Source organism: Bufo bufo, chromosome 5, assembly GCF_905171765.1.
Source record: "Bufo bufo chromosome 5, aBufBuf1.1, whole genome shotgun sequence".
NCBI lineage: Eukaryota > Metazoa > Chordata > Amphibia > Anura > Bufonidae > Bufo > Bufo bufo.
Genome location: NC_053393.1, coordinates 223145083 through 223158166, shown reverse-complemented (window position 1 = coordinate 223158166; position 13084 = coordinate 223145083). Strand labels below are relative to the sequence as shown.

Below are 13084 nucleotides of genomic sequence, written 5' to 3'. Positions count from 1 at the left end.
AGATAGTTTACCCCCTTAGACTATAATACACAACAATACTTCTGCATTGTAGTGTATTATGCCTGTTGGCAAAACTTGAAAGGCATTTTATTAACAATACAGCTAAGGGGTTAAACGTTAACTCCTATCCTGGCCATTGAAGCAGGACCTCCACTGTCAATCTCAGCTTGGCTTCCGCGGAGATCGCACAGGAACTGCACTTGTGGCCAGACAATCACAATGAAATATACTTATGTGATTCTGACTAAAAAAACACAGATGACTTAAATATACATCAATTAGCATGACATATACATCAAAAGGGGTAAAAATAAGCTATATCTTTTGTTTTAATTCTATATTCCAGTTATAAAACACAAAGTGAAAAGGAAACTATGACAGAGACACTGTACTTCAGGCAAATTTACTGTGCTACTGCAAGCAACTAATTGTTAGACCCGAACAAACATCATTGAATGTGTCCAGCACTTCAGCAGCAGTTAGGAGCGTTAATATCAATTAATTCTACTCACAGAGGAGGACTCGTTTAAGAAGTACCTCAATTCATCTCCTTCTCAGACATAACTACACAGTGAGTAAAGACTACAAAGATTAAATAAAACAAGAAATTCCAGACCCCGGTAGCCAAATGTAAGTAAACAATGACTGTAGTCACCCATTGGGCGAGATTACTGTTAAGGCTGCATTTTACCAGCCAATTCTGCAGGCGATTGTTGGGAAGGATGTGTTCCCTCTCAACAATTGCCTGCTCACTAGTGGAGGAGACTGCTGCCATATCTCCTCCACAGCATGGGGAGGAGTGATCGTTATTAGTGATGAGCGGCAGAGGCAATATTTGAATTTGCAATATTTTGCAAATATTTTGTAGAATATTCGTCATATATTCGCAAATTCAAGATATTCTTGATTATGAAAATCGGCAATGTATTATTCGCGTAATGGGCCCTGAAGACACCGGGTACTCGGCGAAACATGTCGGGGGACAGATTCTGAGTTATGTTTTAGCCCAGGTAGTGAGCATCATTGTATGGATACAGATAGCAGAGCTAATCAATACAAGCGCCTGTGGTAGCGCGCAGCCACAGACGCTATTCAAGAGTATACAGAATCTCTGTGAGAGGGCAATAGCTCACCCTGAAAGTTTTAACATTTAGGTTCTCATTTAATTGTTAGAATTAGGTATTAATGTTAACCAATAAAGGTGAAGATTTAACAATTCAGTGTGGAGGGGGAAAAAGTTTATTTCAGCTGTTGTAATACAGCTTATGCTACAATTGTAATTTCAAACGCTGCTCCTCTACAATAGGGTTTTTGTGAGTGTATAAAAGAGGGGTGTTATACACTTATAATATACTTTCTAACATAGAAAGTATATTATAGTGCATTTGTATTGTGCAGCAGTTGTGTCCGGTTCTGCTGCGATACTGCAGGAATATAGAGGGACAAACGTTATTGGAACTATTTGCAACGGGTGTGATATACCTTTTGCCCCCAAAAAAACTGATTGAGGGGTGCGATATACCTGCTTCCACCAAATATTGATTCAGGTGTTCTATATACCTGTTTCCACAAAATACTGATTAAGGGGTGCGATATACCTGCTTCCACAAAATACTGATTGAGGGGTGTGACATACTGGCTTCCACCAAATACTGATTGAGGCCTGCGATATACCTGCTTCCACAAATACTGCTCTTCTCTAGGGACTTTGGCACAGGGTCATTTTGAAAATGACAGTCAGAGAAAGAGGCAGGCCATTCCGCAGGGGTGGTAGGGGGTCGGGCAGGTGCACCAGGCTGGAGCCTAAGTGGGAATTTGCAGAAGGTACGTGCGATTACGTCAAAAGACGCACCAGAGTTGGTTGAGTGGCTCACTCAGTTTTCCGCTTCTGCAACCTCTTCATACTCTGTATCTGCACCCTCCTCACTCTCTGCTGTGTGCACCCCCAAAGACACCACCACCACCATAGCCCCTCCACTTGAGTCAGAGGAATTATTTTCCCATCCATTTATAGACCTTACCAATGCACAGCCATTCTTGGAATGGGATGAGGAAGAGGAGGTAGCAACGGCCGCCACCCAGCGGTCTGACGACAGTACCCAGGTCAGCCCAAGGAGGTGGTCCCCGCTGTTGCTGCCTACTCCGAGATCTCTAATGTCAGTGGTGGTGAAGGTGACGATGATGATGTGTCGATGGACGTCACGTGGGTGCCCACAAGAGAGGAAGAGGAGGGGAGTTCAGAGGGAGAGACGAAGCAGCAGATAGGGAGAAGAAGCAGGCAGAACTCGCAGTACACAGGAGGCAAAAAGCAGACTGCAAATTTATCTGAGGAGGATGAGGGCTGGGGGGAGGAGGAAGAGCAAGAAGACCAGGCTTTGAGGGGGACTTTAAACTTTTCGGGGATCCCTGGTGTTGTCCGTGGCTGGGGGGAGGAGACCGAGGACAACATTCTCCTGGGCGATGAGCAGGAGCCAGGGAGCTCCACCGCTTCCAATTTAGTGCAAATGGGGGTCTTCATGCTCCAGTGTTTGAAGAAGGACCCCCGTATAAAAAGCATAAAGGGCAAGGACCAGTACTGGGTGGCAACGTACTTAGACCCCCGGTACAAACACAAAATGGCGGACATGTTACCAGCATCACAGAGGGCTGTCAGAATGCAGAATTTTCAGGCCTTGCTGCGAGAGATGCTGCATTCTGCTGTTGCGGGCGCTGGCAGAGGAATTTCCTGTCTGGTGAATGCCTAATGTTTGGGGCCTGCACTCCACTGGCCTACAGTAAAATTTTTCTAGGCTCCAGCAGGGCACATTTTTGAGAGTTTCCCTTTAAGACGCAAAAAATGGCCCCTGATTAAAATACATATTTTTTGTGGGAATTGTTGCCATTGATCCCCCCGTGGTATGTCACTGTCCATGTTGTGGGACTATTTGTGAACTTTTAGTAAGTATTTGGTGGCTGCAAATATGACCTGAAGGTTTTTCAGGTTCGCCTGCCATTAAAGTGAATGGGGCCCGCCGCGAACGCGCGTTCCGTCCATCACTAGTGGTCACTGATGTCCACTATTCAATTCAATCTCTATGGGACTGACAGAAATTACCAAGTACGCTACTCCATTTTTTCCTGTCTGTCCTACACAGTTTGAAAGCTTGACCACTCCTACATTGAAACATCTATAAGCTAGCTTCAAGATAGGTGAAAAATGATTTTCATTGGCCAACCCTTTAAACATTAGCAATTTTTGCATTTAAACTTGACTTCAAGACTAAAAGGACTTTTTTTTCCCATAATTGACATTTATAACCTATCCACATGATAGGTGATAAAATGTGATCATACAACTGAGATCCCTACTATCACTAGGACGTGGGTCCTGAGTTCCTCCTTCCTTCTCATTGTACAGTCCTGATCGAAAGTTTAAGACCTCTTGAAAAATGGCAAAAAATCATATTTAGCATGGCTGGATCTTAACAAGGTTCCAAGTAGAGCTTCAACATGCAACAAGAAGAAATGGGAGTGAGACAAAAACTTTTTTTATGCATTCAATTTGATGAAAACAACGAATAAACTGAAACAGGCTGTTTTTTTAGCTGTTCAAAAGTTTAGGACCACACCTCCAAAAAAAAAACTAAACACCCCCAAAACAGAAATCCAACTTCCAAACATGAACTCAGTAATGAGTAGCTCCGCCATTATTGTTTATCACTTCCAAAATTTGTTTCGGCATGCTTGATGCAAGCGTTTCCATGAGGTGAGTGGGAACATTTCTCCAAGTGGTGAAGACGGCCGAACGAAGGCCATCTACTGTCTGGAACTGTTGTCCATTTTTGTAAACTTCCCTTGCCATCCATCCCCAAAGGTTCTCAATTGGATTTAGATCAGGGGAACATGCAGGATGGGCCAAAAGAGTGATGTTATTCTCCTGGAAGAAGTCACTTGTCCTGCGGGCATTGTGTACTGTAGCGTTGTCCTGTTGAAAAACCCAGTCGTTAACACACAGACGAGGGCTCTCAGTCATGAGGAATGCTCTCTGCAACATCTGGACATAGCCAGCGGCCGTTTGACGCCCCTGCACTTCTTCCACCTGTGAATGTCCCATGTTTGGTGCTCTCTTGCAAAGTCCAAACGAGCAGTTCTGTGGTGTTCAAGGAGACGAGGTCTTTGAAGAAGTTTTTTGTTTTTGAAGCCCTTCAGTCTCAGATGCCGTCTGATGGTTATGGGGCTGCAGTCAGCACCAGTAAGGGCCTTAATTTGGGTCGAGGATCGTCCAGTGTCTTGACGGACAGCCAATTGGATCCTCCGGCTCAGTGCTGATGAAATTTTTTTGGGTCTTCCACTTGACTTTTTTGTTCCATAACCCTCAGGATCATTTAAGAACTTCCAAATGACTGTCTTACTGCCTCCCACCTCAGCAGCGATGGCGCGCTGTGAGAGACCCTGCTTATGCAGTTCAACAACCCGACCACGTTCAAAAAGGGAGAGTTTTTTTTGCCTTTGCCATCACAACGTGTGACTACCTGACAGAAAATGACAATGAATCCACATCTTTGCACAGATTTGGCCTTTTAAAGGCATGTGGTCCTAAAATTTTGATCAGCTGAAAAACAGCCTGTTTCAGTTTATTCGTTGTTTTCATTAAATTGAATGCTCAAAAAATGTTTTGTCTCACTCCCATTTCTTCTTGTTGCATGTTGTAGCTCTACTTGGAACCTTGTTAAGATCCAGCCATGCTAAATATGATTTTTTGCCATTTTTCAAGTGGTCTTAAACTTTTGATCAGGACTGGTTGACTGCTAAAAACAGCAGTGGTTGATCTTAAATGCTGCCAGTCTATTCAAAGTTTATGGGAATGATGAAGATAACAGAGTAAAGCATTGGATCCCGTAGACTTTCAACATTGCAATTTTTCCATTTGTGAATGTACTTACACATGCAGTGGAGGAATAGGAGAGGGTTCGTAGTGATAACGCCCTTCATGATGTCTTGCATCAATTGGCACAGGGGGGTGAAAAGCAGGAAACAGATGAGGTGTATCTATAAAGAGAAAAACAAAATGTCAGTCAACCATAGCAATACAAAATGAATGCTCTAGATATAATTACATTTTCTACAGTAAGTATCAGATATTGCTCACAAACTAAACCCCAAAAATTGTTTCCCCACGTACTTTCACAAGGATAAAGGAAAAGATAAGTTTTACAAAGTAACTCAAGGTATTATAATAGCCAGCTCCTCAGTGCCACTCCATTATGTTTCAATGGAATTTTACTGTAAAGGTGGGGTTACTAAGATGTTCAACATTGCAGATGATAAAAATGTTTGAAGATTAAAAACAACTCTACTTTAAGAGGTCAAAATGTAAAGAAGATTAAAGAAATGTTTAGCTTTGGACAATGCCTTTTCTTAGACAGCTGCTGGGACACCCAGGTCATCAAAATACAGTACATGGACTGCCTGTGTAAGGCATGCCAGATCCTCCCGAGCGAAAGACACCCTTAAAGGAAACCTGTTACCAGGATTTTGTGCATAGAGCTGGGTACATGGGCTGCTAGATGGCCGCTAGCAAATCTGCAATACCCAGTCCCCACAGCTCTCTGCGCTTTTATTGTGTTAAAAAACCGTTTTGATCAATATGCAAATGAACCTGATATGTGTCCTGTGTCCGGAGATGGGCCCAGCACCGCCCCGCGTCCTCCGAATCTCCTCCTTGCTGGCTGACGTCACAGAGCTGGAGCGCCGAAATCTCGCGATGCGTGAGCTAGTGCATGCGTAGTTCGTTCCCTGTGCTGATGCCAGCACAGCGAATGAACATGATGCCGACACTGCGCATGCCCTAGCTCGCGCATCGCGAGATTTCGGCGCTCCAGCTCTGTGACGTCAGCCAGCAAGGAGCAGATTCGGAGGACGCGGGGCGGTGCTGGGCTCCTTTCCGCTGGACTCATCTCCGGACACAGGACACATATCAGGTTAATTTGCATATTGATCAAAACGTTTTTTTAACACAATAAAAGCACACAGAGCTGTGGGGACTGGGTATTACAGATGTGCTAGCGGCCATCTAGCAGCCCATGCCCCCAGCTCTATGTACAAAATCCTGGTGACAGGTTTCCTTTAACCACCTCAGCCCCCAGTGCTTAAACACCCTGAAAGACCAGGCCACTTTTTACACTTCTGACCTACACTACTTTCACCGTTTATTGATCGGTCATGCAACTTACCACCCAAATGAATTTTACCTCCTTTTCTTCTCACTAATAGAGCTTTCATTTGGTGGTATTTCATTGCTGCTGACATTTTTACTTTTTTTGTTATTAATCGAAATTTAACGATTTTTTTTGCAAAAAAATGACATTTTTCACTTTCAGTTGTAAAATTTTGCAAAAAAAACGAGATCCATATATAAATTTTGCTCTAAATTTATTGTTCTACATGTCTTTGATAAAAAAAAAATGTTTGGGTAAAAAAAAATGGTTTGGGTAAAAGTTATAGCGTTTACAAACTATGGTACAAAAATGTGAATTTCCGCTTTTTGAAGCAGCTCTGACTTTCTGAGCACCTGTCATGTTTCCTGAGGTTCTACAATGCCCAGACAGTACAAACACCCCACAAATGACCCCATTTCGGAAAGTAGACACCCTAAGGTATTCGCTGGGCATAGTGAGTTCATAGAACTTTTTATTTTTTGTCACAAGTTAGCGGAAAATGATGATTATTTTTTTTTTTTTCTTACAAAGTCTCATATTCCACTAACTTGTGACAAAAAATAAAAAGTTCTATGAACTCACTATGCCCATCACGAAATACCTTGGGGTCTCTTCTTTCCAAAATGGGGTCACTTGTGGGGTAGTTATACTGCCCTGGCATTCTAGGGGCCCAAATGTGTGGTAAGGAGTTTGAAATCAAATTCTGTAAAAAATGACCAGTGAAATCCGAAAGGTGCTCTTTGGAATATGGGCCCCTTTGCCCACCTAGGCTGCAAAAAAGTGTCACACATCTGGTATCTCTGTATTCCGGAGAAGTTGAGGAATGTGTTTTGGGGTGTCTTTTTACATATACCCATGCTGGGTGAGATAAATATCTTGGTCAAATGCCAACTTTGTATAAAAAAATAGGAAAAGTTGTCTTTTGCCAAGATATTTCTCTCACCCAGCATGGGTATATGTAAAATGACACCCCAAAACACATTCCCCAACTTCTCCTGAGTACGGAGATACCAGATGTGTGACACTTTTTTGCAGCCTAGGTGGGCAAAGGGGCCCATATTCCAAAGAGCACCTTTCGGATTTCACTGGTCATTTTTTACAGAATTTGATTTCAAACTCCTTACCACACATTTGGGCCCCTAGAATGCCAGGGCAGTATAACTACCCCACAAGTGACCCCATTTTGGAAAGAAGACACCCCAAGGTATTCGCTGATGGGCATAGTGAGTTCATGGAAGTTTTTATTTTTTGTCACAAGTTAGTGGAATATGAGACTTTGTAAGAAAAAAATAAATAAAAAAAAAATCATCATTTTCCACTAACTTGTGACAAAAAATAAAAAATTCTAGGAACTCGCCATGCCCCTCACGGAATACCTTGGGGTGTCTTCTTTCCAAAATGGGGTCACTTGTGGGGTAGTTATACTGCCCTGGCATTTTCCAGGGGCCCTAATGTGTGGTAAGTAGGTAAATGACCTGTGAAATCCGAAAGGTGCTCTTTGGAATGTGGGCCCCTTTGCCCACCTAGGCTGCAAAAAAGTGTCACACATGTGGTATCTCCGTACTCGGGAGAAGTTGGGGAATGTGTTTTGGGGTGTCATTTTACATATACCCATGCTGGGTGAGATAAATATCTTGGTCAAATGCCAACTTTGTATAAAAAAATGGGAAAAGTTGTCTTTTGCCAAGATATTTCTCTCACCCAGCATGGGTATATGTAAAATGACACCCCAAAACACATTCCCCAACTTCTCCTGAGTACGGCGATACCAGATGTGTGACACTTTTTTGCAGCCTAAATGCGCAAAGGGGCCCACATTCCTTTTATGAGGGCATTTTTAGACATTTGGATCCCAGACTTCTTCTCACGCTTTAGGGCCCCTAGAATGCCAGGGCAGTATAAATACCCCACATGTGACCCCATTTTGGAAAGAAGACACCCCAAGGTATTCAATGAGGGGCATGGCGAGTTCATAGAAATTTTTTTTTTTTGGCACAAGTTAGCGGAAATTGATTTTATTTATTTTTTTCTCACAAAGTCTCCCTTTCCGCTAACTTGGGACAAAAATTTCAATCTTTCATGGACTCAATATGCCCCTCACGGAATACCTGGGGGTGTCTTCTTTCCGAAATGGGGTCACATGTGGGGTATTTATACTGCCCTGGCATTCTAGGGGCCCTAAAGCGTGAGAAGAAGTCTGGAATATAAATGTCTAAAAAATTTTACGCATTTGGATTCCGTGAGGGGTATGGTGAGTTCATGTGAGATTTAATTTTTTGACACAAGTTAGTGGAATATGAGACTTTGTAAGAAAAAAAAAAAATTTCCGCTAACTTGGGCCAAAAAAATGTCTGAATGGAGCCTTACAGAGGGGTGATCAATGACAGGGGGGGTGATCAATGACAGGGGGGTGATCAGGGAGTCTATATGGGGTGATCACCACAGTCATTGACCACGCCCCTGTAAGGCTCCATTCAGACGTCCGTGTGCGTTTTGCGGATCCGATCCATCTATCAGTGGATCCGTAAAAATCATGCGGACATCTGAATGGAGCTTTACAGGGGGGTGATCAATGACAGGGGGGTGATCAATGACAGGGGGGTGATCAGGGAGTCTATATGGGGTGATCACCACAGTCATTGATCATGCCCCTGTAAGGCTCCATTCAGACGTCCGTGTGCGTTTTGCGGATCCGATCCATCTATCAGTGGATCCGTAAAAACATGCGGACGTCTGAATGGAGCTTTACAGGGGGTTGATCAATGACAGGGGGGTAATCAATGACAGGGGGGTGATCAGGGAGTCTATATGGGGTGATCACCACAGTCATTGATCACTCCCCTGTAAGGTACCATTCAGACGTCCGTATGCGTTTTGCGGATCTGATCCATCTATCAGTGGATCCGTAAAAATCATGCGGACATCTGAATGGAGCTTTACAGGGGGGTGATCAATGACAGGGGGGTAATCAATGACAGGGGGGTGATCAGGGAGTCTATATGGGGTGATCACCACAGTCATTGATCATGCCCCTGTAAGGCTCCATTCAGACGTCCGTGTGCGTTTTGCGGATCCGATCCATCTATCAGTGGATCCGTAAAAATCATGCGGACGTCTGAATGGAGCTTTACAGGGGGGTGATCAATGACAGGGGGGTAATCAATGACAGGGGGGTGATCAGGGAGTCTATATGGGGTGATCACCACAGTCATTGATCACGCCCCTGTAAGGCTCCATTCAGACGTCCGTGTGCGTTTTGCGGATCCGATCCATCTATCAGTGGATCCGTAAAAATCATGCGGACATCTGAATGGAGCTTTACAGGGGGGTGATCAATGACAGGGGTGTAATCAATGACAGGGGGGTGATCAGGGAGTCTATATGGGGTGTTCACCACAGTCATTGATCATGCCCCTGTAAGGCTCCATTCAGACGTCCGTGTGCGTTTTGCGGATCCGATCCATCTATCAGTGGATCCGTAAAAATCATGCGGACGTCTGAATGGAGCTTTACAGGGGTGTGATCAATGACAGGGGGGTAATCAATGACAGGGGGGTGATCAGGGAGTCTATATGGGGTGATCAGGGGTGATCAAGGGTGAATAAGGGGTTAATAAGTGATGGGGGGGGGGTGTAGTGTAGTGTGGTGCTTGGTGCAACATATTACTGAGCTACCTGTGTCCTCTGGTGGTCGATCCAAACAAAGGGGACCACCAGAGGACCAGGTAGCAGGTATATTAGACGCTGTTATCATAACAGCGTCTAATATAACTGTTAGGGGTTAAAAAAATCACATCTCCAGCCTGCCAGCGAACGATCGCCGCTGGCAGGCTGGAGATCCACTTTCTTACCTTCCGGTCCTGTGAGCGCGCGCGCCTGTGTGCGCGCGTTCACAGGAAATCTCGGCCATCGCGAGAGGACGCGCCGGCGCGTCCACTCGGAATGAATCAACCACCTCCAGGACGCGTCTGTGCGTACAGCGGTCCGGAGGTGGTTAAGGTAGCTATACAACATTAGACGTTTGTTGGAAGGAATTTAACAACAAATGTTAATTTGAGACGACCAATCACCATAATTTGGAAAAAAGTTGAATTTTTTGTCCGATAATCAGACGAAAGCTCTTTCATAGAATAAAAAATGTTTGTCTTTTGCCCAGTGTGAATGAACATGCATAACCAGTTTGAACAACTGTAATGGCCAATATGGACTAAAATTTGTATAGCTGTGTTAGCAGAACACCCAATTATTCATTTAGTGGTTGTTCATCCATCAACCTACATCTATCTGATCTGTATGGCCACCTTAAAGGGGTTATCCGATCTGTATATATATATATATATATATATATATATACAGTACAGACCAAAAGTTTGGACACACCTTCTCATTCAAAGAGTTTTCTTTATTTTCATGACTATGAAAATTGTAGATTCACACTGAAGGCATCAAAACTATGAATTAACACATGTGGAATTATATACATAACAAACAAGTGTGAAACAACTGAAAATATGTCATATTCTAGGTTCTTCAAAGTAGCCACCTTTTGCTTTGATTACTGCTTTGCACACTCTTGGCATTCTCTTGATCTTCTTCAAGAGGTAGTCCCCTGAAATGGTTTTCACTTCACAGGTGTGCCCTGTCAGGTTTAATAAGTGGGATTTCTTGCCTTATAAATGGGGTTGGGACCATCAGTGGCGTTGAGGAAAAGTCAGGTGGATACACAGCTGATAGTCCTACAGAAAAGACTGTTAGAATTTGTATTATGGCAAGAAAAAAGCAGCTAAGTAAAGAAAAACGAGTGGCCATCATTACTTTAAGAAATGAAGGTCATTCAGTCAGCCGGAAAATTGGGGAAAACTTTGAAAGTAAGGGCTATTTGACCATGAAGGAGAGTGATGGGGTGCTGCGCCAGATAACCTGGCCTCCACAGTCACCGGACCTGATCGAGATGGTTTGGGGTGAGCTGGACCGCAGAGTGAAGGCAAAAGGGCCAACAAGTGCTAAGCATCTCTGGGAACTCCTTCAAAAATGTTGGAAGACCATTTCAGGGGACTACCTCTTGAAGCTCATCAAGAGAATGCCAAGAGTGTGCAAAGCAGTAATCAAAGCAAAAGGTGGCTACTTTGAAGAACCTAGAATATGACATATTTTCAGTTGTTTCACACTTGTTTGTTATGTATATAATTCCACATGTGTTAATTCATAGTTTTGATGCCTTCATAGTCATGAAAATAAAGAAAACTCTTTGAATGAGAAGGTGTGTCCAAACTTTTGGTCTGTACTGTATATAATACTGCATACTACTGCTACAGCCAATCACTGGTCTCGTGCCATATACTTAGCTAAGCAACATATGGCACATCATCAACAAGGACAAAGCATTATTTCATGGCTATAGCAGCAAGGATTACAGGAGCATTGGTGCTGGAACAAAAAGGGGTTTGGGTCGGTAAGCGTACATTTTTAAATAGTTTTAACACTGTTCCTGATTTTTTTTTTGAAAAAAAATAATAATCTCAAGCAATGTCTTAAAGTAGCTGCTTCCTGCTATGGCTAACAAACAAGAAGTTTGAATTGAGGACACCTTCTATTAATTCCCATATTTCCTAATAGGATATTTAAAATAGGTCTTATAAACTGGACAAGACCTTTAAAACCACAAACACTGTGACGGAGTAATATAAATCAGTGTCACATATACAATAGGCAAGTATTGTAAAATGCTGAAGGCAGCGTTTTCCTAGACAATGGTGCTCAGGCATGTCATACTACCATCATCACTGTGAAGGATATTCCTAAAGGGTGTATTAAACACCCAGATTCCGCAAACGATTGTCAGGAGGGAAGCATTCCCTCTGGGCAATCGTCAGATAGCTGTTATTACATGCAGCGATGTCCTCCGTGGCATGGGGAGGAGAGATCACTTTGCCATCACTCATCCTCATGCAGGGCAGCAGTGTGCCGGCGGCTATTACACAGCGCAATCTGCCACCGGCACCATTGTGATATTTCAGCATGCTTTAGGGTGTATTAAACTGCCAGATTTTCTGGCAGATGATCGCTAACGAGTGTTACTATGAATGCTCGTTAGCGATCATCTGGCAGTCTAATACTGCCTCCCAATGCTTGTTCATCGGGCAATTGTGATTTTTAAGCAGGCTGGGGGATGAGTGATGGCATAGCGATCTCACCTCCTCATGCCATGGTCGACATCACTGCATCTAATACCAGCGGTGTCCTCTGCTAGCTAACGATTGCCGGGAGGGAACGTTTCCCTCCCGACAATCGTCTGTGTTATCGAGGAGTCTAATACACCCTTTAAAAATCACAATTGCCCAATGAACGAATGTTTGCTGGTTTATCGGGCATTTGGTGGCAGTATTATAGGAACACTCATTAGCGATCATCTGCCAGAAAATCTGGCAGTCTAATACACCTTTAACACTAGAACATGTACTGTTCAAGGTGGCATTAGTGGCATAAGCTGGGTAACTATACATGTCTATCTCCTGAGCACAACTGACCAAAAATGCTCCCAGTTGATGAGGAACGGACAGGATATATGGCATAGACAGTAACAGTTTTGTAACTCTTTGCAGAGACAGTAAATCATTCATAGGCAGCTATCTCTGAAGGCCTAAAACACTGCTGCATAAAACATTGGGCGTCTGATACAATTATGCCGCTCGTGGTTTATTATTTACACATGAATAGAACAGCTGCTGCTCGTCATATCTCAGATACATGTGAAAAATGTTAGTGTATGTGATCAATCTCCTGATGTTACCCCTTGACAGAATATCACACGACTCTGGAAAGTCAGGCTAAAACTGCTGAAGCACAGTGAAGTGCCTGCGGACCTGGCTACCTCCAATTTATCATACA

At 43.5% G+C, this 13084-nt stretch overlaps 1 protein-coding gene across 6 annotated transcripts in view; it reads right to left on the bottom strand.

The window, feature by feature from the left end:
* Positions 1 to 13084, bottom strand: part of GLI3 (GLI family zinc finger 3) — a 223923-nt gene that overhangs the window by 105674 nt on the left and 105165 nt on the right. For all 6 annotated transcript variants that reach the window (XM_040432675.1, XM_040432680.1, XM_040432677.1 and 3 more), the window contains exon 4: positions 4923 to 5028. In XM_040432675.1, the coding sequence (XP_040288609.1) occupies positions 4923 to 5028 (106 nt within the window). The remainder of the gene's footprint in view (positions 1 to 4922; positions 5029 to 13084) is intronic.